The sequence below is a fragment of the Rutilus rutilus genome (genome assembly GCF_951802725.1).
Source record: "Rutilus rutilus genome assembly, chromosome: 14".
Classification (NCBI taxonomy): domain Eukaryota; kingdom Metazoa; phylum Chordata; class Actinopteri; order Cypriniformes; family Leuciscidae; genus Rutilus; species Rutilus rutilus.
Genome location: NC_140219.1, coordinates 19,379,922 through 19,403,639, shown reverse-complemented (window position 1 = coordinate 19,403,639; position 23,718 = coordinate 19,379,922). Strand labels below are relative to the sequence as shown.

The 23,718-nt window shown below is 38.6% G+C and overlaps 1 protein-coding gene across 1 annotated transcript in view; it reads right to left on the bottom strand.

Moving 5' to 3' along the window:
- Positions 1 to 23,718, bottom strand: part of gpc3 (glypican 3) — a 155,204-nt gene that overhangs the window by 65,441 nt on the left and 66,045 nt on the right. The window contains exons 3-4 of the mRNA XM_084430527.1: positions 18,982 to 19,670; positions 1,842 to 1,984 (exon numbers count right to left, since the gene is read on the bottom strand). Of these exons, the coding sequence (XP_084286653.1) occupies positions 1,842 to 1,984; positions 18,982 to 19,670 (832 nt within the window). The remainder of the gene's footprint in view (positions 1 to 1,841; positions 1,985 to 18,981; positions 19,671 to 23,718) is intronic.

Genomic DNA, 23,718 nt, shown 5'->3' with positions numbered 1-23,718 from the left:
TTTATAGTAATAGCCATCTGTATATTATTATATTCAGTACATATCTAGCTGTAAACTCTGTTCACAGTAATAGTTATCTGTATATTATATTCATAGGACAATCTATCTGTAAATTTTTGTTTATAATAGTATTCAACTCTATATTTATTCAGTACATATCCATGTTCTGCACTTATGGAACCACTGTATATCCTGCACTTGCTGCTATTGCACTTCTGGTTAGACCTAAACTGCATTTCGTTGCCTTGTACCTGTACTTGTGTAATGACAATAAAGTTGAATCTAATCTAATCTAATCTAATTTTAAAGGGATACTCCACTTTTTTGGGAAATAGGCTCATTTTACAACTCCCCCAGAGTTAAAGAGTTGAGTTTTACCGTTTTCGAATCCATTCAGCCGATCTCCGGGCCTGGCGGTACCACTTTTAGCATAGCTTAGCATAGATCATTGAATCGGACAGGACCATTAGCATCTCTCTCAAAAAAATGACCAAAGAGTTTCGATATTTTTCCTATTTAAAACTTGACTCTTCTGTAGTTACATCGTGTACTAAGACTGACGGAAAATGTAAAGTTGCGATTTTCTAGGCTGATATGGCTAGGAACTATACTCTCATTCCTGCGTAATAATCAAGAAACTTTGCTGCCGTACCATGAGTGCAGCAGGCGTAATGATATGACGCAGCGCCTGAAAATAGGGGACTATTTTCAGGCGGTGCGTCATATCATTACGCCTGCTGCACAGAAAATCGCAACTTTACATTTTCCGTCGGTCTTAGTACACGATGTAACTACAGAAGAGTCAAGTTTTAAATAGGAAAAATATCGAAACTCTTTGGTCATTTTTTTTGAGAGAGATGCTAATGGTCCTGTCCGATTCAATGATCTATGCTAAGCTATGCTAAAAGTGGTACCGCCAGACCCGGAGTTCGGCTGAATGGATTTGAAAACGGTAAAACTCAACTGTTTAACTCTGGGGGAGTTGTAAAATGAGCCTATTTCCAAAAAAAGTGGAGTATACCTTTAAGAGCTGACGGTTAAGAGTAGTCAGGCCATACTCATGTTTCAATACTGCTGAATAACAAGATCAGCCATTAGAATCAGTGAGGCAGTTAAGCTATAAACGCATTAAGCACCATAAAAGTGGCGATTTATTTAAAGTATTCAAAATAGCTTTATTTGAGAAACGGACTGAAAGCACATTATTTGTTTTCAGGTCAGCTTTAAGTCTTTTCCTCACACAGAGCTATCTAGGACCCTACGATTTCCGTGATGCAGAAAACGCAGTCAGAAAAACCGAATACGAATCTCTGGGAATTTGCCAAAAGAAAGCACAGAAGCTCAAAGGATTTGCACTACAACCCTCCAAAATTAAGAGGTCACGCTGTGACTTATCGATCTTCTGTTGGTTCATTTGATACAAATTCGCAGGTCAAAGTTCACCAAACTCGAACTTTGGAATGCAACGATGCAAACTTCTTCGCATGAGCTTGCGTTTCCAGTCTCTCACAAGAATGGACCACCCTGTTATCGAAAAAGAAAAAATGTAGGACAGGGACTTGGTTCTATTGATCAATTTCTGACTGGATAGAGACAGATCTGAAGGCAAGCTTTAGGTCAAATGTAAAAAAGGGGAGGGGTTAAGTTGACAAAATTGGAGAAGTCCTGCATACGTCACCAGAGAGAAGTTTTCGTTCACAATAAGATCAAAACATGCATTTAGAAAATAGATGACTTTATATTTTCATTTTGACTGTTACTGTATGAGAAACATGTTAACTGACTGCTGTTTCTTTAAATCACTTCATATACAAAATTCAAATATTGAATCATGACGTTACCTGCGGCGTCCAAAGAGGGTCTCATCGGGGTCAAAGTTCACCGGAGGGCGGTTATGGGGCACCGGCGAGGCTGCCGCGTGTTCTCTCGACAGGGCCAGAGCACGAGACACCCGCGGGGGCGCGTGTGCACATATCCCGCTCACCTGTGAACAGGAGAAGATTGGCGGGATGAGTGTGATCACTCTTGGACACAGTCCTGGAAGACATCCAGCTGAGAAAGCAATTAATAAGACAAACTGTCCCTGCAAAACTTCTTCCCCATTCAGCTAATTGTCTGGCTGATGGTGCCGCATTTGCCTCCTGTTTGTTTGTTTGTGTTTGATGACAATAGGATTTACATAACAAAACAAGGCATTGTTGAGTCTGTCAGACACTCTGGCTGCGCTCTTTCAATAATCATAACCCTTTGCAGACATAACGAAAGTAAACAAGCCTCTCGTTCCCCTTCTCGTGCGCGCTAAATGCTATTGTTTTTATACGGGACAACATAATAATAATAATACCCCGCTACCATGCTGGCTGTGTGAGATAATGGAGTCTTGCCATTCTTTCAGGTGCAATAAAAATGCAAATGCTTCTTAATGTTTAGCTTGTGGTTTAATGATTTGCCGCTGTTTAATTTCCCATGGGGGCTGGTCCGGGGCGTCATTTTGCCATGTAATGCTTGTGGCATATTGTGCCTGCTTGTTCATGAATGAATATGTGTGTGTCTGGGTAAACAGGCTCTGGAATTCTGATGGGATCCGGGAAAGGAGATCAATAGTACAAGGACATCTTCATGCGAACAGGGGCGGCTGGGGGATTGGTCGCTGCGGCTAAACATAAGAAGATACTTTTTAACATCTTCTGAAACATCAGTGTGTGGGGTGATCGGATTCACTCTACAGTCATTCATAAAATTTGCACACTCCAACAAATACACCAACAAACTGCTGTTGAGATAAACGACATGATTATCAGCGTAGATCAATAGAAGCTCTTGCTAGCAAACAGCCCAGGGGAGGGTAAATAGACACTGTTGATGTGCATGTGAGTGTTTTAGTGTGTGAAAGAGATTAAGAGAAAGAACAAAAGACACAGAACTAGACAGCGACAAAAGAGGTACGGCGGAAGATCAGATCAGAGAGTCTTGATACAAATGCAATCCTGATGCAACATATTCCAGCACTGCAACACTTTCTACCGTTGCTTCTCTCTGTGGATCCTCGGGTCACAGGATATCTGACTCAAACCCAAGCTATTTAAAATGAGCAGGTAGCTAAGTTACAAACTACTCTATATAAAAATAGCTATGGTGAGTTGAAAGCTAGCCTGTTTATAAAAAAAAACTGATGAGCAATATTGTTTGTAATACATATTTAAATACAAAAAAATATATATTCAGACCAACAACATTATTGGTTTTATGCGACAATTCAATAAACAAGAGTAAAGGCTCATTCATTCCAAGGATGGTATCTTTAATGATAATGATAGATATAGTTTTAAAAATCGTTCTAAATGTAAAAGAATAGCAATGTAAACAGAGTCCACACCACAACTATAATGATGACAGCAGAGAGAAACAATAATGTTGGAATTATTGGAATCACTTTCTGAAACTGGTGTGAACGGGCCTTTATAGAAGTTAATGAGTAATTTATGTTTTAGACACAATACCGTCACTTTCTATATTTTTGTTCCGCCAGCCAAAATAATTCCACTATGGTGCGTCTTTATGTCTTTTTGAACACCAATATAAGCTACAAACAAGCACATCGGTCATAATGCAAAATGATTCTAAATGACTCCACTAAAATCTGTTTTTGGATGCAGCTCATCATATTAGTTTAATGCTTTAACTAGTTAGTGGTACACATGTAGTTGCCTCACCTGAATGTGCTTATAAAATTGTTTTGGATGTCTTTGGCAGAGAAAGCAGCTTTATCTTCAGACTGCAAATTAAACATTTAAACACTTCCCCCACCCTCTCCCCTCCTGAGACATGGTAAAGTATAAGGGGATTAGGCAGGAGTCATTTACACTGGAACAGCTCTGAAGGATTCTAACCCAAACTGATGAATTGTGATTTCAACGGTTTCCATTTTTCTTTAGAAACAAATCAAATGCAGATGTTACTTAGGAAAAACCATTAACCATCAATTGCAGCCAATTTTCAGCTGCACACCTGTAGAAACCAACTTATTTTTTTTTCATAATGTCTAAATGTTATATATACAAATTTATACAATATATATACTAATTAATTAGCACCTTATTTTAATAAAATTGTATGTTGTTGTAATGCTGTTTACTGTAGCTGTTGAAATATCTCCATGTTTTGTAATTTTTTCATAAATCATTACTATTGGTAACCTTTTACTGTACGTCTGTGTGTTTTGCAAATATTTAAGCAATAAAAAGTATTAGAAAGAGGTAGTGACTAAACCTCGTAACTCCATTGGATCTTCAAACTGTCAGTATAACTCCACCTCGCCTCTATCGTGAATGAAGTGCCGCACACATTTTGGACCATCTCTGCATGTTTGCAATGCAAGGGTTAAAAGAAAATCGTTATTTCCATAAGTACAGCATTTTCTTTACTCAAGAAACACTATATATAGCTATGATAAACTTTACAACTTGTAAGTCTATGAAAACATAAATAACGATGCACTTACTGCCTTTAGATGTGACTGTTCTAGACGGGCAAAACATGTCCGAAATTCTCAAAAAATTGCTGGTCAAAAACCTCCATTTAAGCTTGTTTTTTGGTAAAATGTTTAATATCATAATGACACATGCAAGTGTCTGACCAAATATAAAGCGACAATATCAACTTTGACAATACAATGTTTAATTCGTTTCCTGAAAAGTATTTTCATGGTTTTGGACATGCAGGGTTTCCGCCCAAGAGCAACAATATTTTTCTTGTCATTACCTGTTTTGTATATAATGCTTTGGTAATATTGTATGTAAACCCAATCATGCCAATAAAGTACTTTAAAATTGAAAATTGAATACTGTGCACATGTAAAGGTGGCTGTATGGATTGTACAAAGACAAAGGGGAATCCAAAATAAACAACAACACAAACATGCAGGAGATTTCTGGAGCAAAACTATCTAAATCACGTAAGTGGGAACGAGAACTGGTCCAGAGTAAAGGAAACACAGGGCTGTAAATACAGTGATAGAACAAAGGAAACCAAGCTAGACACATATGCAAACAAATGAGGACATAATCAGCAGCCCGACCGGGAACAGGAAAACAGGAACAAAAACAAACTAGAACACAAACAAACCAACGTACTCCTGACAAAACGTCTTTTTCGCTGATATATTGTAGGAACAAATTTAATGTCGTATTTAATAAAATAGCTTTGCTACTGAAAATTTTAATTGCCAATTCTTATTTTTTTATGAAATATTGCAGTATTTATTATATATCACAGCAATGGCAAACTACAACAATAAATTCCTGATGGACAAAATCAAGTCCCGCTCAACATTTTTTCTTATTCAAGTAGCCGTTTAACTCGGATATACGTCACAATATAGGCAAGAAAAGACTATCACAACTTTCATTTCAAACTCACAGTGTTGCTTTTAGCAATGCTACTGCTCAAACCTGGACACATCAAACGCTCCGATCGGCCCTCATGTTAATACACTCAACCAGATGAATTCTACAGTATCAATGCCAAGCCTGCATGTACACTATCTAATCTAATCCCAGACACCCACACATTCTTCCCCAATGCTCCCTGTGGTGTGTGCTCATGGGAAATCATTAGTGGCCGGTCTGAAACATGGCTCTTTCCTGCTGTAATTTACTCTGTGTTGTGGGTCTGTGTCCCTACGGCCTTGATTAATGTGATTGTGTGTGTGTTTGTCTCTGTGTTGGTGCGTGTATCCGGGCCCTTGGGGAGCTGTGGCACAGGAGTATAGAGATAGCTTGTATATGTGAGACTGTGTGTGATTGTTTCTCTCATTAGAGGGGTATTAATATCAGGCGGGCAACAGAGGATGTGCTGGCTAACAGTAACACCGAGATAAGAGGCATCTCACAGAGAGGCTCTTTAAATATCCAATGCCTTTTATCTGTACCTCACACACCCCTGAGAGACACACACTCATGAACAAAAAAACAAACACTGTTTTTGCACCTCGTTTCCACCATAATGGTTCACACATGCACTTCATGACATCAGAGCGCAATGTTTAATACAGACATATATCCTCAGCTGAAACAATGGCTTATCAGTACAGCCGAAAAGACAAAAGGGATAGAATGTGAAGGTTAAATGACAAACGAGGCAGGCCCAAGCAGACAATGCTGGGATTTCTGTTATAATAAAGCAATAACCAATTCAAGACCACACAATGAAGTGATTTTACATCTACTTAAGGAGTTTGAGCAAACATCCAATGGATGCAGGATGACTTCAAATTATTTAATTCATATTTATTTACAGTATATAATTAAATAATCGAAACTCTAATTGAAATTAAAATGCTAAAAACACAGAAAAACTTTGACTTCTTATTTAGAAAGTATATTTATTTATTATAAATATTAAATAAATAGTCTTGAGTTAAACGCGAGATTTAGTTTAAACTATTAAATAATAATATTTAATATTGATTTAAATATTAGCCTATATTTGTACACTGAATAAAATGTCCAAAAGGGTGATTTTATTAAATTAAAAAGGTTGTTTTTTAAGGTACATCCATCTGTTACAGGGAAAATATTTCAAGCATAAAAAACGTACATAGTTGACAATATCTGTTACTAAAACACATACTACAATCAACATTTAAACTCAAATCATATTTTTCCTCCTTCAATAACTATTGTTTTTATTGAAGAACATACAGTTTGAAAATTGCATTGAGTGAGGTTAGTGTAAAGAGGGGTGCAAAAAAACTGCAAAAAAACCCTGTAATGAACGATCAATGCTTATACTAATACTAATAATAATAATCACAGCCAGATTTTTTCTGAAGAAAATGTGAGTGGTGCAAAAGTTACTACTAGCACTAAATGTAGCCGAATTTAAGTGGTGTGCAGCAACAGGTTTGTGTGGGCTTTTTTTTTTTTTACAATGGTTTTGAATACGGCTCATCACATCAGATGTCAGGAGCAAGATCCATAAGCGTAGATTTAGCTAGGGATGACATTTTCCCAAACAGCTTGTCTATAAAACAAAAATCATTCTGACAGAGCATTTGACGGATAGCAATGCGTAAGATCCGTTTTGAGGGCATATGAAAGAGCCACGTCCGATTGAAATCACGCAAGAATACAGCGATTTCTTGGAACTGTCTTTCACAATTCTCTTTGGTCAATGGATGCATAAGCTGGAGTGATTCAGAGAATATGCAGCAAGTGCCGGAGGTCATGAGCAGGGGCATCACTAGGCCCATTTTAGTAGGGCTTTAAAATAGAAAAGAGTGATAATATTTCACAATATTACTGAAGTAAAAAAAATTGTAACTTAAAAAAATTACTAAATTCAATCAAGGAAAACCTTTCCACAAAATTAGTTTAGGTCTGCACAGCAAGAAAAAAAAAAAAAAAAACTGGTTAATCTAAGCAAATAAAATTTTGTTGAACCAAGTTTCTCTGTCATACTAACTAGCAATATCACACATCATGGTCATGTAACCAATCACAGCCTGAGCAAAAGCACCACTCTTCTGCGCAAAGGTAACCTCAAAACGCAAAAACATAAATCTTCAACATAACTGAACATTAAACACTAACAAGTCTTTCTCTTTATTGAAAAACCTATAAAATAACACTTAATTTAAAAATGTACTCTCCCATTTCAGTCCCACGCAAAGTATGCTGGGAATTACAGATCAACTGCCCAGTTAGTTGTCAACAAAAATGTAGTCACATGAAGGCATGTAGTCCTAACACAAAATTAATGTTAACTTCCATTTTACAAATTTAAGTGGATTTAACATATAATGAAATTACTTATATACATATACACAGTATCTCACAAAAGTGAGTACACCCCTCACATTTCAGCGACCATTTTAGTATATCGTCGCTGTCGGGCGGAAATCTCCTATGTCCAAATTTTGTCAATTTCATATTTTTTCACAAATTGATGCTATTGGTCAATCCCCACGTGGGTCTGTTATTTTTACAAATTATTAACCAATCAAAAGTGTTGAAAATAGCTTGAGAGCAAATCTCTTAACTCATTGGACACTTCAACTGTCTGAGAAGTCTCGTAACTCCACCTCTTCTTCGATCCGCGGGAGCCTCGCGGCATTTTGTCTCCTCAAGATTGAAATTCGCAACGATTAAGAAATCCTCGTCGAGCAACACGTTCTCTGAGGTTTTATCTGTGTTAAACTATGATATCAGTTATTGATGTATTTTAAATATCTTCTTATTACTAGGCTTATTATTACTAGGCTTATTATACATGTGCATTGAAGTTTTAAAATGTATCTAATACAATACTTGAATGGAATTGAATGTTTTGGATACCACCATTAAATTATTGTTTTTATTATATTTTACTGACTCGAAGTTCAGCTGTTAGGCCTACTTCTAGACTATGCCTCTCTTGGCACTGTGCATGTAAAATACCCCAAGTAGCAAGGGTTTTATTTATGGGAGAAAAAAGGGCTGTCTACTGGCGCCAAGTAAGCCTATCTTTGGATAACTCTGTTTTTTAGACAATAACAAGTGAAAATAGTTAGGTTAAATACATTTCAGTAGTTCAGTATTCCTGTTTTGTTAAAAATCGATAGCTGTAATGCTTCGGTGCAGAAGGAAGCCTGTGAGCCACGAAGGTAAGTTTGTGTGCAGATTAGGCTAATTTCCGCCTATTAGACAGCCTAGTCGGCTCATCGTTTTTTTTTATTGCATCACTCATAGCTCTTAAACGTTTAGGAATAGAATAGAATAGAATAGAATAGAATAGAATCGGGCATTTATATAGCGCTTTCATATGTACTACTGTACACCCAAAGCGCTTTTACAATCATGTCAGGGGATCTCTCCTCAACCACCACCAGTGTGCAGCATCCACTTGGATGATGTATGTAACCACAATCATTAGCTTTGATTAGCTTCTTAAAGCTTTGTCTCTTGTCAAAAGGCTCAACGCGACCACAGACTTTGATGAACACAGCTGGCAGCAGCGACGTCTGTGTCCGTACCATTCTTATCAATGACAGCATAATCTCGTATCTCCCTGCTTCCAAGTCATAAATCTTGTATCTCCGATTAAACATGATTTTGGGGAAATGTTGTGTTAATGTTGGTACACAACAGTATATGATAGCAATATAAGGTATAATACCAACTTTAACGATACAATGTTTAATAACTCCAAAAATATGCAAAAATATGCAGCCGACAGCGACGATATCTTCTCAAGGGACAATACTATAGAAATGAAACTTGGATATGTTTTAGAGTAATCATTGTGCTGCTTGTATAGCAGTATATATTTACTGTCCTCTGAAAAGACATACAGCCATTATTGTCAAAATAGCTGGCAACAAAAGTGAGTACACCCTAAGTGAACATGTCAAAACTGTGTCAAAAGTGTCAATATTTCGTTTGAGCACCATTGTTATCTAGCACTGCCTTAATCCTCCTGGGCATGGAGTTCACCAGAGCTAAACAGGTTGTTGCTGGGACCCTCTTCCACTCCTCCATAATGATATCACCGAGCTGCTGGATGTTAGACACATGGCGCTTCTCCACCTTCCGCTTGAGGACGCCCCACAGGTGCTCAATAGGGTTCAGGTCTGGAGGCATACTTGGCCACTCCATCACCTTCACCTTCAGCTTCCTCAGCAAGGCAGTTGTCATCTTGGCGGTGCGTTTGGGGTCGTTATCATGCCGTTCGGCCCAGTTTCTGAATGGAGGGCATCATGTTCTGCTTCAGAATGTCACAGTACATGTTGGAATCCATGTTTCCCTCAATGAAGCGCAGCTCCCCAGTACCAGCATACCTCATGCAGCCCCAGACCATGATGCTATCACCACCATGCTTGACTGTAGGCAAGTAGGCAATTTTCTTGGTACTCCTCACCAGGGCATCGCCACACATTCTGGACACCATCTGAGCCAAACAAGTTTATCTTAGTCTCATCAGACCACAGGACATGGTTCCAGTAATTCATGCTCTTGGACAGGTTGCTTTCAGCAAACTGTGGGCTTTCTTGTGAGCCAGCTTCAGAAGAGGCTTCCTTCTGGGACGACGGCCATGCAAACCGACTTGTTGCAGTGTGCGGTGTATGGTCTGAGCACTGACAAGCTGACCTTCCGCTTCTGCAACCTCTAGTCTAAAGCAATGCCGGCAGCACTCATGCGTCTGTTTTTTTAAGCCAGCTTCTGCACCTGACGCACAGCACGAGGACTCAACTTCTTTGATTGACCCTTGTAAGGTCTTCTTGGAAAACCTCTGTATGACCCTGGCCTGTACTGTAACTCAGTTTCAGGGTGTTACCAATCTTTTTATAGCCAGGCCATCTTTGTGGAGAGCAACAATTCTAATTCTCAAATCCTTAGAGTTCTTTGCAATGAGGTGCCATGTTGAACATCCAGTGGTCAGTATGAGAGAATTGTACTCAAAGCACAAATTTTAACTGCTCTAATGCAAGATACAACAATTTGTATGGTCATGTCAAGCAGACAAAAACATGAACATGATGAATAGGACATGTGGCTTTGCATGGTTAAACGCCGCACAGCTATTATCACTTAGGGTGTACTCACTTTTGTTGCCAGCTATTTTGACAATAATGGCTGTATGTTGAGTTATTTTCAGAGGACAGTAAATATATACTGCTATACAAGCAGCACATTGACTACTCAAGTTTCATTTCTATAGTATTGTCCCTTGAGTAGATATACTAAAATGTTTGCTCAAATGTGAGGGGTGTACTCACTTTTGTGAGATACTGTATATTTTGTGTGTGTATGCATTTTTGATCAAATAAATGTAGCCTCGATGAGCATAAGAGACCAATTTCAAAAACATTTCAAAAATCTCACTGACCCAAAACTTTTAAACAGCACTGTATGTTTTTAAGTTTAGATGTCTGGTTGACGTCAGATCTATTAGGAGCTGTCACAGTCCCTCACTCATGACAGGTGATGTTTAAAGCTTTTCCCTCAGGAGTTCTGTCTGAGAGTTTCGAGGTGCAATGAGTGAGTGTGAAACAGCACAGGTCTGTTCTGTTCTCATCCTCAGTGTCAGGTGAGATGTAACTACAGCAGAAGTCTGCATGCACCTCCTCATTTACAGCTGAGAGGTCAGAGGAGGAGGAGCTCCACTCCCTCGGGCACACATCGGCTTCCGTAACATATTTCTGCTCACTCCATCACTTTCATGCACCCTAAAAGTGTGCTTTTCAATCTTGTTCTCTCTCTCTCTCTCTCTCTCTTGTCACCATTGCTCCCTCACTTCTGCTCAGTAACTGGTAAAAATAGTGCTTCATAAATCATGCATTCTTTTCCAGAGCAAAGAAAGAGGGGGCACACTTTAGAGGGAGAAATGAGATATAGAAAGATCACATTCAATGAGAGGTTTGATGAGTGAGATGTCACACTGCCGCTTGATAGAACATGGCCATGGGGCTCTTCAGACTGGGATGTAATATCATTGTTTTACAGCAGAATTAGATTCAGGTAGGAACAAGAATCATTCTGGAAACTTCTGAAGGTGCTGAAGCCAATAGGATGAAAAATAGTTATCAGCCACCAGGACAGACACTGTTGCAAGGATCGGATGTAGCTTTTGGTTTGACACTGGACAGTTTAAAGTCAATCAAATTATACAGATGTAAAAAAAATGATCCTATACTGTGAAATGTTAATGTTACGAATAAAAACGTGTCAAAAACATACAATTATATCAATTTTAATATTCTCTATATAATAAATAAGGAAAAAATGTGAAGTTCAAAAAAGACATGAAATTGTATCATTAGTTATGTGATATTTGTATAGGCAGACCCTGTTTATTTATTATTTAGTTACTTAATTTAAGGTCAGATCTAATTGAATCAACAATTTATGCAATAATAAACGTATCTGAAGGTTTCACATACATTTTTCTTCAACTGTACATTCTGTCAGCTGTGACTGCTAGAAGTATTGCTAGGGAATATTCAATAGTCTTTTTACATAGGTAGAGAAATGTCCCTGTCATCCGTACTCAAATCTACACCCATGTACCTTAGCAGTGTCATTTTGACACATTTAAAATGTCAGTCTTCCTTGAATTCATTCCTCCATGTACAATCCTAGAACACAGGTTACATCAAGGGAGGAAAAACCATCCCAGAGATTTTGGCAAGCAAGACGTGTCCCTGGTTCAACATGTTTTGTTGATCCTGGCAGAGGTGTCAAAAGTATTCACATTCATTACTCTGGTAGAAGTATAGATACTAGGGTTTAAAAAGACTTCTGTAGAAGTTGAAGTATCAACTCAAGCTTTTTACTCAAGTTAAAGTATAAAAGTACTTGTTTCAAAACTACTTAAAGTATAAAAGTAAAAGTAATGTAAGGAAAAAAATCTCTCTCTCTCTCTCTCTCTCTCTCTCTCTCTCTCTCAATCATTTGACGCGATTTGCCCCGATTTCTCCCTCGCTTACCGCATCTAGGTTTCCTTCGGAAAGCCTTGCGCTGCGCACAACCAAATGTGACTACCGCCTCTCACAAGTTAGAAAGACACCACAACGCCAATCAGTTTAGCGATGTGTATTCAGGAGGCGGGACTCAGATCTAAACCGTTTGTGTAATTGGCCAATTATTTTTTTTTTAACGACGACAAGCCGGAATGAAAACAAGCCGAAATTAAATAGGAGTAACGAGGCTATTTTTAAAATGTAAGGAGTAGAAAGTACAGATAATTGCTTGAAAATGTAAGGAGTAGAAGTAAAAAGTCGTCTGAAAAATAATTACTCCAGTAAAGTATAGATACCCCAAATTTCTACTTAAGTAAGGTAACGAAGTATTTGTACTACCTCTGGATCCTGGAAAAACATTCCTGTCTGAAAATGTAGTCCTAACTCTGTCCCTACCCCTAAACCTAACCCTACCCATAACGTATCACTAAAATCAGAGGGAAATGATAGGTGAATAACACTGATGTAGAAGCACAAAACCCTGGTTGGAAGCCGAAACTTGACAAACTGTAAATGTATCCCTGAAATCTGATTGGTTGATTGGAATGTTGTTCCAGGATCAATAAAAAAGGTTGATCCAGGATCATGTTATACTTGGTGAAATCACATTCACCAAAATCACAGTCAGTCGGTTCCGATTTGACGGCACTTTACAGCCAACTGACAGACAAACATGCTCAAACACCATCTTTGGCCCTATTGGCCATCCTCCTTTTATCTGGGTCAACAGCTGTTGATCATAGAGAAGGGAGGAAAAAGAGGATGAGTGAAGGAAAGAGCACAAAACCCCTTTTCTTCAGCACTGTTCCCTTGAAAAATAAAAGCACACAAAAAGAGCTTAAACTCACAGATAATCACACACCAGACTGCCACTGAATGTCATGAAGTTTTTGATCGATTCTCAACAAAAGCTGAGCTCTAGTCGTTGAACTCAACCAAGGGCTTCACTGTTTGTGAAGCTTTAGCTTTTAAAATTCAGAAACTGTATGGAAAGGTCACACACCTACACATGTGCATAACCATCAGTGTTGAAGAGTAGATAAAAGCATCAATGCCACAAACGTAACTACACTTTGAGAAGTGTGATGGTAGTTCAGATGTTTTCAAAGTACTGTAGTATTGTAGTAAGCAGAAATGTAACATTACAATTTCTACAATGCTGTTTTTTGTTACGTAGAATTTTCTACAATAGTCAACATGCTCTCTGTTTCATACAAACTCATGAATCAGTTTGTTTTATTTTAAAAAAATTAGTTACATATTGTCCAGGGAAGTTCGGTTTATTCGGGAAGTTTAAAGGAATCTGTTCAAAATGATTCACCAAAATGATTATGAGTAAATAAATGTAAGGGATAATGCACATCCAGCTGGTTGTTTTCGACGGGGTGATCACGAAACCGTTCCTAGCAAGCGTAAAGTGCTGACTTCGGTTACCTTGATGAGCCTGTGTTATCAGTTTTTTCTTGGTTTGATATCAGGGGATAACATACAACTGAATGGTGCGATTGACCAATCAGAATCAAGCATTCCACAGAGCTGTGTAAAAAAAAAGAAGAAGAAAATGGTCTTCGTCAACAACACGCGCTTTTGCACCCCCTGCTGGTGAGATGGACTAACAGCAGATGGAGAGTATGTTCGGCAATCTACTGCTTTTCCTGCAGTTCCTGGATGTCAATGTTGAATTTACTGTCGAATTTGAACCACTGAATTTGTGGAAGCGAATTTGCAAAGCGAAATAAAATGGACCGAAAATTGCCTGTTGAATATTATAGGTTGTATTTTTGAATATTTTGGAAGTGAAATATGAAAGGTGAATATGGATTATTGAATTTTTAATAATGAAAATGTGTTTGAAATGTTTTTAATTGAAATATTCACAGCTTAAATATTCAACCATGTTGAATTTCAGCCCATAAAAATGCAAGCCCTAAAAATACAATGCATTAATATGCAAGCAGGGTTAATGCAATGCCTATTTTTTTCAAGTAGTGCAATTCAACAGGCTTTTTTATTTCAAAAACATTTGACATTATTTTACTTCCATATAAATGACAGCTAAATATCACAGCAGCTTCCTAACCATGTTTCCATCCAAATTGTGAATGTAATTAAAAAATTTAAATTTTGCAAAAACTAAATGTTGACCTGACCTGATGAGGCAAAATCACAGGACTTTTTTAAAATTTATTTGGTAAATGTATGATAGTTTATGTGTACGGAGCTTCACATATGACATGCAGAAAAAATAGATATTGTGGCCATGAATAAAGAATTCATTCCATGTTTTATTAATTTACTTCCTTGTTTTAGTTAAATCGTGATTATTTTTGCCTTTGTTTTAGGTAAATCGTTGTACTAATTTGTACCCTCTTTTTAATTTAGTTAAAAAGTACACAAATCTGACCACCTCAAGTGAGACAAGTGATTTTTCTAGGGTAATTTTATTTCTTTATGTCTATTTTATTTCTGTTGAAACCCAGCTAGTGCTACCCTCAAACTTGAGACACGCTCTCTCTCCGTCACACGCACTGTCCTGTTATTAAGCAATAAAGTACAGAACCAGCTTCACGAGCGTCAGTGTCAATAGCACTTTACGCTGAAGGACGCATTACCATATATATGGAGGTCTGGGTGAACATACAAACACCTGTACTGAGTAAACACAGACTTTAATATTGTATCTCTCTCAGATATCCAGAAAATGGATTGACTGAACGTTTCTAGAGCACATATATTTAGCAACAGAGACATTTGCAAGAGAGATTTGGACATTAGATATGGAAATATTATTATTCAGTGTGATGGCATATATTAACAGCCTTTGGCAATGTGTAGTAAGGTTATTTTTACGTGTGCATCACACTGTAGAGCTTTAATGTAAGGTTACATGGCCAAAAAGTATAAGATGTAATAGTTCCTCTAGGACCCCGCTGTTAAAACTTCACAGGAGCCCCATCAAGCAGCCCGATTACCCCTTCAGGAATAAATAACATGTTCATATTCCTCTTATCAAAGGCCTCTCTGATCTCCACAAATACTGCGTGAACCAAACACAACCACAGTCATAAACACACTTACACACACCCACGCTGTACCGGCAAACCGAAGGTGGAGTATTTTACACATCGCGGAGGAGGGGATAAGTGGAGATGGAGCTTTGATGAATAATGTGAGTGCATTTCGCTGCAGCAAGCGAGTGTGTGAGTGTCTTACGCCAACGGGAAGCTAGGTGTTAAAGTGGAAAGTTTAGTACGTCGTCCCCGTCATGCAAAAGCAGAACAAGCTCCACCATTGCTCACATTCAATATTTCATGAGCACTTGCCCTCCTGATCTCGCTAACATACGCTAGCAATTGGAGTGTGTTATTGCTGTTTAAACTCCTCCTGCCCCCGTGAAAGGGCCATCAGCGAGAAAGGTTTGTCGGTTCCTGGAGAGCGAGGGAATACTGTAAGTGTTCGGGTAAAAATGTTTTAGAGTGTTCTTATGCAAGCAGCGGCCAGATGAACACATCTGAAATGGTTAACGAAGGGAAACGAGTGGGAGAATTGTTCACTCTTTCACAAATAAACATCTATCCTGTGATGAACTTACTCTGATTCATTTGTAATACTGCAACTTTTTTGGTAACTGAAATGTTTCTACGGAGGCACGTGGTGATGGAAATAAAAGTGAGATTGGAGGAAAAATTATATCTCAACGCTTTGGCATTTCCTCTCAAAACTTTTGTGTTCCGTCACAAAAGTATTGTTTTCCCCAAGAAACTGCACTTCTCTCGCATAGGTTTTCTATTCACCTCATATGATTCCCCATCACCAGTTTTACACTCACCTGCAAAGTTTTGCAAGAGAACACAAAAGCACTGAAATATCATTTTCCCTCCCATTCCATTTTTTTCCATCACCACGTCCCTTTAGGGCAGTGGTATTCAAATGGCGGACTACAGACCCTGGCTTGGTTGCATCCGGACCACGGGAAATAATTACGTCATTTTACCGTTATACAGTTTAAAGTGAGCAGCGCGGCAAAATAACGGAGCGATTCACGCCACAAGAGTTTTTGGTAATGGTCTTTCGGCACTACATCATCTAATATTTTTATCAAGAGAGCCAAAGGTGCTTTATTCAAGCCCTGGCAATCTCTCTCTCCCGCTAAAGACTAAAGTGCCACATTAAGAGCTGCAGATGACGTGGTTATGTTAACAACAGTAGCAGAAACACGGTGAGCAGAAAGATAGATACTTTTACTAAAACATTGCAGAAAACGAGAATGCAACAAATACAATTACAATACAAATGCAATTTTTTTCTGTCATACGGATGACTCCGACCAGGTTTGTGACAAGTTCACGCGTGACACCTTTAGATGTTTTAGATGTTAGATGTTTCACCTTTAGATTATTAATCAGCATATTAAGAACATTTCATAATAAACAATGTTATGATTTGGAAAATTATTTAGAGATGGCAAGGGAAGACAAAAAACTTTAAAAATCAAGTTAACATTGTTTTGTGCTCATGATGAGAGTTTTGATTTTTAGATTACGTAAGTTGTTTGTTTTTCCTAGTTTAGTCAATATAAAAATAGTCCATACTTTTCTTAAGAAGTAAACCCTGCACCCCCACTATGTTTTCTCAGTCCCAAGGCCTTCTATATGCCATACACGTAGGTATCTAAATGTTAAAAAAAAACATTGGAAGAAATATTTAGTTCTTTGGTAATATTGGTAAAAATGCTCTGGCTCTTAAGGGGGCCGCACACCGGACGCGCAGCTCAGCGCCGCGCCACGCCACGTCTAGGACAACTCTCACCTGAAAATCCGATAACATCAGCAATTTTCTGATTTCTGTAAATAAATATAAAACTAAATGTATATTGCAGCACAGGGTGAAGTCCGTATATACATTAACTACGATTTGAGACACATAAATGTAAATTGTGCCAATGTAAATGGCACTCTGTGGCGCGGCAGGATTTTGAACACGGTCCTGAGCCGTTGCTGGGCGCCGCGGACAGACGCCGAAAGGCGCCGCCGGTGTGTGTACTCTCATAGAGAATAATGTGTTCGAATTTCGTCCGGTGTGCGACCCCCATCAGGGCCCAAGATTCTCATCTTTTATGACTATTTTGAGTGTTTAGGATTTATTATTTTACAAAGTAGGCTACTACTGCTGCCCTGATGGAAATGTATAACTGTTCCAAAAAACTATTGTCCGGACTCCGGGCCTCAGCTGGGAAAGGAAATATAGAGACCAGACCTCTTGGAACTTTAATTAAATACCCCTGCTTTAGGGACTCCATAGATTTTTGTTTTGAAAAGTTTTGTATATATGTGCATATTTTCAGACCTTAAACCATTTTTTTGGAGAACCATACATTTAAAAAAAATGTTTTTATTATTTTGATTTGAATAATTATTGAAATAATTTAAATCAATTAAATAATGCATAATAGTTAAATATACACATTATGCACTTTGTTATCTTATAAATCTAAACAAATGAAATATTACCACATTTTTATTTGTTTAGTATACATTTTATTGTTTAATAGTAAAGGCTAATTATAGGATTGCATTTACACGCCTCTAAAAAGACTGAAAAGTCATTAAAGCTGCATTCAATAACTTCGGGATTTCTTCGCTGTATTCTCGCTTTTTGCTCGCAGGTTTCTCTCTAGAGCTCCACCCACAGCTTCGGAATAGATATTTGACGACACTGTTGTAAAAACTCGTTGGCTATTCTCAGACACCAGAGGCTAGCAGATCAACGACATCAAAGCAGATGGGATATTCTTTAAAACGTCTTCTTCATTCGGGTTCGAACAGCGTGAGGGAGCGCAATAATGACGGCATTTTAGCAGATTTCTTTTGGCCGTAAAGCAATTGTTTACATCGCGAGACCTGATATCACGCGCCGCCCCAAAGTTGCAAGTGCGTATTTTCCGCTCACGGGCACCAGGGGGGTGCGAAACGACCACAATTCAACCCGAAATAAGTAATATAACCATTCCAATGACTCCGAAGCTGTTCAGTTAAGGTAAAAAAGTTACTTAGTTCACCTTTAAAAAGTCTGTGCTAATACACATTTTGCAATAATTGTTTTAAATTTATTTAATAAAAATTGCGTTACACTACTTTTTTTATATTTATTTTTTTAAAGTACTAAAAGAATCATTAATGACCATTAGAAAACCGAATTGTTAAGAAGAGTTGGAATTGTGCCAGTTATTACAACTAATATAGATATCCTGAGAAATCTTGATAGTTTTTTTATTTTATTTTGATAGCCCTAGGCTCTGTTAACAACCAATCAGAAAACTAGCCAATCAAAAAATCCCTGTGAGTCATTTCACTCATTCAGGTCTGCTGACATTGGGTTTGCTGACATGTCTTTGTAGGTTGAAGTTTTGGAGACAGAGTGTTAGCAAAATGGCTGAAATCGCTCAAATTCGCACCCTGTTACTGAGACCATGTGTCACTCACCTGTGCGCTGACTTTGCTTTTGGCCACCACAGCTTGTTTGAGAGCCTGTCTGATGATGACGTGCAGTCTGAGCACAACAGACTCGATGTCCTGCTCCCCTTTCATGGCAGTGGCGAGTGATCCCAGTTCCTCCACGTATGCCCTCCAGTGAGGCTGCACCTCCGCCGCCCCCCCTAGACACGCTCCCATGGTGCTGACGCACAGAGGACGGCACGGCCGGGCCTCCAGCATGCCTTGACAGTGAGGGCAGTACCAGAGCTTCAGCAGCGAGCGCCCGCAGTCCCTGCCCGCTCGCAGGTGCTGGGTGGTGTTGACAACTTCGATGCCCAGGTTCAGCGCTTGCAGGAAGACACGAGTGGCCAGGAGCGAGCGAGACAGCCGGGTCATCATCATCTTGGGAAATGACCCGAATGCAGAGGTTCCCCGCCAGGCCCCACGGAGGCATTCTTCCGAGATGCCCGTCACTGCCCCGTTGCCGAGAAGACGCCTGTATGTGAGAGGAAAAAGGCGGGAAAAGAATGTGGAGACCATGTCGTTTACATTAGCGTCCGAGCCCAGGATGTAGAGAGACATGTCCATGAATAACTGTGTTACGGCTCCACTGGCTCCGGTGCCCAAACCGGGAAACTCCTCACGTATCAGCGTCAGAGTGGAATTACGACCTAGACGGAGCACCATGTCAAAAGCCTCTGAAAAAAAAAAAAAACAGAAAGAAAGAGATAAATGGAAGGGTAATAACAGAGTACACTAACTCTCAGAAAAAATGGTGCAAAAGCTGTCACTGGGGCGGTACCCTTTCAAAAGGTACTACCTGCACACTTTTGGAGTAAATAAGGTACAAAGGTGTACACTTTGAAGAGGTACCACCACTGTGACAGCTTTTGTAACACCAGACACGCATAAATAAAAACGGCAATCATGCTCGGATCTGCACCAAAGCAATTGCTTTGAGTTCACCTGAACAAGGAGGTCTCGGCCCGATTGAAAATGAACTCGGTTCTCCTGAGGTGAGAAAGCAATCCAACCAAATGGACCAACAAACCAAGCAGTATCAAAATTCGTAACGGGAAATGTTATATAAAATGCAGCAGTGTCTGATTCTGTGAGTGAGCACATTAGTTATCGCAGTTGAAAACCAAAGAGCGCCTCTTCATCTTAAAATGTTGTATAATTGCTCTTCTCCATGCATTGCAAGAATACTGTCCCGACCAAGCCTTGATTCCTGCTCTGATTCCTGCTCTAACTGCATTTTAAATTACATATACTGTATATATTTGGAACAAAGCAAGTGATATACAGTTCGGAAATTCCCCTAAATGGCTCTCAAACATGAAAATACACTTTCCAAAATATATCAATTAAATAATTACATTAATATTAAACGTATAATTTTCCAATTTAACATTAGTAATTACGTATTGCCTCTGACTAATCTTAAATACTTTTTTTTTATATTACATTACATATTTACATATTACATATACTATTTAGACTATATAATATAATTTATTTGAGTCAAAACTAGTACTTAGACATTCTATAAGTAACTAAACTAGTTCTGTACACTGTAAAAAATTTCTAACCCTCCCAAATCAAAAATTTCAAGTGACCGATAACATCAAAATTTTTCAATTGGCCAAAGTGAAAATCTGTACATTTAATTTTATAACGTACAGAATTTCACTTGGGCCAATTGAATTTTTTTTATGTTTTCTGAAAATTCAAATTTTTTACAGTGTACTATAACTACAAGTAACTGTGCAACTACATGTCAACTAGCAGTCATTAAATTATTAGTGGACTGTCTGCTTAATATCTGCTAAAACCTTATTTTGATGGTTCCCCAACAGACATTCTACTGACTAAATGTAACTTGTCAACTTATTCTACTAAACTGAACCCCAACACCAAACCTAACAGTCCACTAACACTAGTAATTCTGTAAAGGAGTTAGTTGACATGTAATTGCAAAGTTACTTAGTAGAATGTCTTAAGTGGACCATCGAAATAAAGTGTAACCCAAATAAATTATGTTCTTTTGATATTTCTATTCATTACAGAATCCTGAAAAATATGAATCATGGTTTCTACAAAAACATTAAGTAGCAAAACCATTTTCAACATTGATACCAAAGCAGCATATTAGAATGATTTCTGAAGGATTATGTGAAACTGAAGAATGGAGTAATTTTAATATACAGTATATTTACTGTAAATGCAGCCTTGGTGAGCATTTAGAAAAAAAGTATCTTACCTGACACAGCTACTCAACTGTTCTGTTTACAAATTTGAAGACTGCTTGTGACGAAGGCTTCTGACTACTAGATAAGTTCTGCCACAAGAACTAGGTGCAACTGCATTAAGTACTAAGTTAGTTACTAAGCCCTTAGTGTGATCTTTACAAAATAGTGCAACTCGAACCATGACCTCGAACCAGGAAAGAAATTTCCAAACAGGTGTGCTAGAGAAGGTTGGAGCTGAACAGAAAGGTGGTTCTCCAGGAGCAAGTTTAGACACCCCTGATCTAAGTCATCAAATCTATTCATTGACACTCTTAACATTTTACTGATGCAGAGAGGTCAATGAAACTGAAATGAAAAGCCCTTGGATACTCAATGATCCACAGAATCTCTTCCTCACAGAGACACGCACAATCCTAATCCCTGAAAGACGATAAAAAGTGAGAAAAAAGGAAAATAGAATTAAAGCTTCCTCTCTAGATGAAAACCACAATGTCCTTTTAAAACAACAAGGGTGCTTTTCAAGAGCCTTATAGCTTTAAAAAGCGTTCATTCATCCGTGCAGGATGCTGTGAGAGAGATTCTGAGATTTTCAGAAAACAGAGCACAAAGAGACGAGACATAATCAGTAGCATCTGAAAGCTCTCTGTGAAGCCTTATCAGTACGCAGGCAAAGAGGGATTGCAACCGAACCCACCCAGGCAACCGGGGAGACCAGAGGCGAGAGGCTGAGGGGATTTAGGAGCATGTGGAGAGGAAAAATAAAGGCTAGAGGGAGGGAGAAAGACATATGAGTGAAAGAGAGGAAAAAGTGCCTTGAGTTCTTCATCCAGAGAGGGTGAAGGTGATTGAGAGGAGGGGAGTCTGTAATTAGACCTTTAGTCTGCAGAGCTGTGATATAAGCATGCTGCCGAGCAGACTGTTCAGAGCCACATACGTGAAGAGCTCCATCCATCTCTCCCAGGGAGTCCGGCTCTCAGGGGCACGGGATATTACATCAGCACAACATGCTGGAGGAGTTTATGGATTGCACTGATTGAGATGAGATAGAAATCACTTAGCACTATATCACAGAGCAGTTAAAAGTCTCAAGGTGCTTTTATACAACCGGACATTCACTCTCACTGGTAATGCTCAGAATTACATACTATCGTAATACTCATGCATAGGCGACCTTGAGTGTCCAGAAAGGCGTCAAATAAATAAAATGTATTATTATTATTATTATTATATCTGTAGTATACAGTGTAGACAGCATGAAAATGTTTTGTTTGCATGGGATATAACCAGATGACCAAAAAAAAAAAAAAAAAAAAAAAAAAAAAAGTATACACGGCAACAGAGCATAGTTTGCAGATACTGTTTGCGACAATGCAATGTGCTCCATTTTTTATTTACTGGGTCATGAACCGGACGTAATATCAACCACAACTTTTAACAACTCTTCGTTTTTTTGTCAATTTAGATGTAAATTTTTCATAAAAAGCACATAAAAAGCAAAATTATCATATTTACTTTTGAGATGGCAACTGACTACATTTGACTTGATAACCTCTATTAGTATAGAGTATCTACCCATAAACATTTTATACAACAGTATGCTACACATTTGTCATATGACCTCAATAGAGAGTAGAATCCAGATCTCAGTCTCAGTTCTCAGATCTCAGTTAATCTCAGTAATTTAAACATTTATTTTGCATGTTTAATCCCATTTTGCGTAAAGAATGTAACCTTTTGGCAGTTTGATCCAATGATGAGTCAAGACGGAGGTTAAATATCTCAGTTAATATTGCCTCAGGTTCATTTGTCTCACTGAAAATGGAAGGTCAAGTGGAGCGCATTGCATTGTGGGATACAGCATCTCACGCTGTGCACGCAGCACATTTTGGCAAATGCAGCAAGTCACCCGAGTATTTAATAGCCTACAGACACACATTTACATACTGTGCACAGCATACATACTGCATACTGCAACACCAGGAGTAGTATGGCATTTTGAACATTCCCATTGAGGCATACAACAGCAAAGCGGCTTAGAGATCAGCCGGCATACACATACACAGTCAATGAATGATGCCGGGGTGTGTTTGGCTGAGATTTATCATACCAGGGTGAGTAATGTGGTGTTTAGGGAGACAGTGTCTAGTGCTCAATGCTGATGTTAGCAGTAATGCAGCGTCGCGGGGACAGAAGCGAGTGTTTCTGTGGCTCACTGTAAGTTTGGGCTGTGAGTTTACCCGCCTAGCAGACACCACACAACACACACATACACACTTCTCTCTGTGATCAACGAGCTCTCAGATGCACTGAATGCCAAACAGGACGCTCAGGGAGACACTCTCGCATGTTAAAGAATAACAAAAGACACACATACAGAATGTCACACGCACGTCAATTTATATGCAAACACATTCATCACAGCACACCAACTCATGCTGTTTGCAAAAGCACCAGCATAAGTATCACACTCATGTCAGACAACAGTATTTATATT